Source organism: Propithecus coquereli, unplaced genomic scaffold (genome assembly GCF_000956105.1).
Source record: "Propithecus coquereli isolate 6110/MARCELLA unplaced genomic scaffold, Pcoq_1.0 Scaffold419, whole genome shotgun sequence".
Taxonomy (NCBI): Eukaryota; Metazoa; Chordata; class Mammalia; order Primates; family Indriidae; genus Propithecus; species Propithecus coquereli.
The window spans coordinates 1,452,511-1,457,493 of record NW_012149941.1 but is presented as its reverse complement, the minus strand read 5'-3'; the positions used below and the strand labels follow the sequence as shown (position 1 = coordinate 1,457,493).

The window sequence follows — 4,983 nt, the reverse complement described above, 5'->3', positions numbered from 1 at the left end:
AAAAAAAAAAAAATATGGGCTTGATTTATAAATCAGTAAAATTATACACATTAAAAATGTAGGTGTCCAGGCCTCCTCCCTAGAGATGCCAAGTCAGTAAGTCTGAGTGGAGCCAGAATCTGCCTCTTTAACAAGCACCACAGATTAATTTGATGTAAAATGGTCTAAAAATCACATTATGAGAAATAATGTGTATAATTTATATAATTTGACCAATTAAAATTCTCCACTCTAGAGCGTTCTGCCTACTAAAATCAAAATAGGTGTGTTTCCTTATCTTCAATCTCTCCATTAACAGTTTCCAGAGCCTGAGACTCTAGAAAGTTAGTAAGAACTTTGTGGTAGACCTTTCTTGATGAGTGTCTGAACTCAAAGTGTTGAGCACTTGCCACAGGCAGTGTCTCTATGCCAAGAACTGAGAAGGTTTTTAGACTGTTACTCATAAGTTTACAGTCCTTTGAACAGATGGCTAACTTGTAAAAGGGAAACTGTGCTGAGTCTTATGATAAGAGTATTCTCAGTGTGTTAAGGCTGCGGTCCCCAACCCTTGAACCGCCCAGTACCGTTCGGGTCGGTGGCCTGTTAGAAACGGAATCACACTGCTTGAGCTCCGCCTCCCCTCCTGCCACCCCTGTTCAAGGAAAATGTCTTCCATGAAACCAGGCTGCAAAGCAGGAGGTGAGCGGTGGGCGAAGAAGAAAGCCTTCCCGCATCGCTCCCTCAGCATCAGCATCACCGCCTGACTGCCTGAGCTCCACCCCGCCTCCCGCCACCGCCTGTGGAAAATAGTGCCAGAAAGGTTGGGGACAGGACCGCTGTGCTAGGGTACTGACAAAGCAAAAGAAATTCATCTGAAATTAAGAGGATAGGGGTGAGACTAGGTGGGAGAGCTTCCGGAACAAGGTGAAATTAGAGTTGGATATTATAAAGAGGGTAGAATTTCCACTCAAAGATCTTGATGGGAATGAGCAGAAAGTTTTAAGCAGAAGGAACAACTAGAACCAGAACTTTAAGGTGAAAAGTTATTTAGAGAGAATAGAGAGTGAAACAAATATAATTGAGGCTTTGTGCTATGGCAGGAAAGCTGGGAAGATTATAGGATTTAAGCAAAGAAAGGAATGATAATGATAATCAGCCTCCAAATGAGGAAACTAAGACCACTAGAGTACATCATAGCTAATTAGTGATAGAGGTACATCTAAAACCAGACTTGACTTCTAAATCCATTCATTCCTTCAGCGAACAATTGTTATACCTACAGACACTGCTGGGCTCCTTCTTATGACTTCTGTTCTACCACCTGAATCTATTCTTGGAGAATTATGGATGCCAGCCTGGAATTTTAAGCTTATCTCATGGGCAGTGGAAAATCACAAATAGATTTTTAAATTACCTTGACTGGCTTGGATTTATCTTTAGGACCAATTCTGAGAGGGGCAGTGTTTGGATATATCAAAGGGGTAGGATTGGAGTTAAGGATACCCATTTAGAAATTAAGATAGTGTGGTACCCAGATGAGATAAAAGGACTATGACCTAGGGACAATAGGACTTAATTGAAGAACATCTACATGGTGGAATAATAATAACAGTAACACGTTTTTATAATTTGCCCACATTAGTTCATCTGATCCTTACAACTACCCTGTGAAGTGGTTACTATTAATAACCTTATCCAATAGATGTGAAAACTAAAGCTTGGCAAGCCCACAGGTTCACCCAGGAGTAGGATCAGGCACTCTACCTCCAGAGCCTATGCTCCTAACCACCAAACCATGATAATCCTATAATTTTGATATTGCAAAACTGGAAAAACTATGCTGCTATCATTCAAGCTATGCATATGCTGGGCAAGTAGGTCTGTGGGTGAGAGTGAGGAGTTCTTTTTTAGTTATACTGAGTTTAAGATACTGGGGGATGTTTCAGACTATAGAGGGAAAAAAATGGGGTGGGGAGATGATAAATCTAAACCCGATTAATCAGTGTTTTTGTGATATGCATGCAGTAGCTATTCAGCAAATGCTTATGGCAAAAGGATAAAAGTTGCAGGTATAACTGAAATAATATTGGGTTTAAAGCAAAGCTTCAATAAAGATAAATACAGAAGATGTTTCTCAGTATGCCAGAAAATATGTTAAAGCGTGAGCTGAGGCTGACCAAATGCCAGTTATGAGATGTGTGATGGCTCCAAGAAACTACTACGGCATAAGAGCTAATTTAATTAGAAGCTTTTAAGTGAATGGCCCTCAAAGTAGTGATTTCTGTTTGCATATTGCTATCTTTTTTGTGTTACAGATCCCTATAATAATGTTTGAATATAAGCAGAACAACTTTATGTTTGTTCTTTGCAAAGGCTAGAGTAATGCTAACAATCTGCTCTTCGTTTGATTTTTCTCCGCCTTGCCAATTCAGAATGCCACTTTGTCAATTTCTGTGCCAGGTATAGGAACTCCTCCATTTTCCAAGTGCAATAGTGCAGGCAGAGAAGAGTGAATGAGCTGTAAATATAGCCTAGAACTGCGGACTCCAACGCCCAGGGCACAGACTGGTACTGGTCCATGGCCTGTTAGGAACCTGGCCACACAGCAGGAGGTGAACGGCTGTTGAACAAACAAAGGCTTCATCTGTATTTACAGCCACTCCCCATCGCTGGCATCACCGCCTGAGCTCTGCCTCCCACCGACTCCCAGTCCATGGAAAAATTATCTTCCATGAAACCAATCCCCGGTGCCAAAAACGTTGGACACCACTGTCCTAGAACACATTTAGTTATGGAGAATGAAGCATTAATATTCCAATATAATTGGAGTGAAAAAAATACCATCTGGGCATCGGTGCTTTTCCCCATTTGCGTTATCTCAGAATTATTTCTGCAAACAGCAGTTTCCTCAGCCAACTTAATATTGAGCCACCACAACGGAAATCAGCCATATTACTTCCTTATTTACTTATGTTGAAAATTGGAACAGAATGGAAATATTTCTTCTCTCAGAAGTTGGCAGGAGCAGCAACAGGGCAATCTGTTAGGCATGACAGCTATAGGCTCTTTTCTTTTCCTTTTTTAAAAATAATATAGTCAATATTCAGAATGGTTTTCTAGGGTAAAATCATTTACATTTCTGATTATTCACGATCCTAGCAAAGCTTACTTTCTATATACCTAAAAGATGAAAACAGAGTTGGATTAAACTTGAGAATCACATTTATCTGTTACATTCTTATTAATGGTGAGAGAAAGGTAATAGAAAATTCTACCGAGTAACTTAAGCCACAAGCATAGTACAGCCATTTTTAACTGTTTGCAGCAAGGTGGCACTTTGATTTTCCCTTTTGAACTCGTTTTTTCTTTGGCTTCCAATGTCGGCTGCTGCATGGAGAATAGCAGGCATGATATTATTATGGGAAGTCTCGAACTTGCAAGTGAATTGCATTTCTAAAATTCATAAATTTGTCTTTTCACTTTTGCATTCACGGCATAGTTGTACTTCCCTTCAGTACTTCTCATACCGCCTTGTATATAATTAGCTGTTTATGCCCCTGCCTCTAGCTAGTTTGTAAATTCCTGAACATCTGAGACAGTGTCTTAAGTCACCGAACATCCCTTGCAGCACCTGCGATTTCATCTTGCACTTGATGGGCCCTTGACTTAGCTGAGCTGTTTTAAAGTCATTAGGCTGGAATGAACAGAATGGTCATTAGTTGATGCAATTTGTATTGCAAGTAGCAGAAACCCATTGAAACTGACTTAACTAAAAGGAGACTTAGTATAAAGAAATAAGTCAAGGGTATCCCGTCCCAAGGATGATTTCTTCCCTTACTCTATTTTCTGCTTCTGTCACTTTCTTGAACGCATACCTTTGCCGGTGTTTTCTGTCATGACTGCTCAACAACTTCTTATCTACAAATGGATTGTATCTCTTAGTAGCTCTGATCAGAAATCTTTTGTGTTCAGGATACCCATGGTATGAGTATGAAGTGCCCAGTATTGACCAGACATATAAAGCAATGATGATACCTGTTTTTCTCCTGGCATGAAATCATGTGCCAGGCTACTTATGCCACCTTTGGCCTAAGAGTTATTTAAGAGTGTTCATGGTGTTTTTCTAGACCATGTCTTGTAGGTTTCTCTAAACTTCTAGTAGAGACAAATGGCTGTGTCCGTACAGAACAGGAACCACAGATCTTGGCCACATGGGCAGTTTGCTTGCCACACTCCAGTGTGTGAGGAGGAGAATAGAGACCGATGGTGAGGATGGTGCCTGGTAACCACAGCCACAGTTCAGTCAGTTGTTGTGAACTTAGTCTTTTTTCTCCTGCCTAACCATTTCCCTATTTGCTGCGTTATTTGCATGTTCAGTGTTCATTTTCATGGTTTTAATTTTGAATAAAATTGAATAAAGATATTTCTTTAAAAAAAACACAAAGTCACGTTGGAGTCAGGAAGTAGAATTCTGTCAGGAGCCACAGGAGCATGTATAAGTCTCTCTTTCCTTTCCCCACTTTTCTCCCTCTTCCCCTCCCTCTCTTTTCCCACCCTTCCCTCTCCATCCCTCTTGTGCTTTCTCTGAGCTTCTCCTTTTATGTGGCCCAAACCTGACTGCCTCAGCATCCCCACCCCCCACCCCCGTGTGCATACTCTTCCTCAAATGGCCTTAACCCACAAGTGTCTCAATTCCAAACTCCAAGATTAAACATTCTGATTAGCTTAGTCAGCCAATGGATTGACTTCCTTCTAGGCCCAAGAAAATAGAGGCAGGGCTCAATAAAGGGAACCATAGGCTAAGTAGACCACAACAATGGTTCTCTACCACAAACTCAGGACACACAAAAACAACGTAACATATCACGGTTGGGATCCAAGCTCAATTTACGCCTCCTGTACAATCTGCATTATTTACAAAATATTTATTTGCAATGAGAAAAAGGAAAATGTGAAATTTTAACAATTAAAATTGCATAATGGTGCCCCCCCCCCAAGATTTTT

The 4,983-nt window shown here is 40.6% G+C and overlaps 1 protein-coding gene across 1 annotated transcript in view; it reads right to left on the bottom strand.

The window, feature by feature from the left end:
- Positions 1-3,876, bottom strand: part of FAM114A2 (family with sequence similarity 114, member A2) — a gene marked incomplete at its 3' end in the record, with an annotated part of 93,731 nt that extends 89,855 nt beyond the window's left edge. Inside the window, exon 1 of the mRNA XM_012653184.1 lies at positions 3,855-3,876. Within this exon, the coding sequence (XP_012508638.1) occupies positions 3,855-3,876 (22 nt within the window). The remainder of the gene's footprint in view (positions 1-3,854) is intronic.
- Between the last annotated feature and the right edge of the window lie 1,107 nt (positions 3,877-4,983).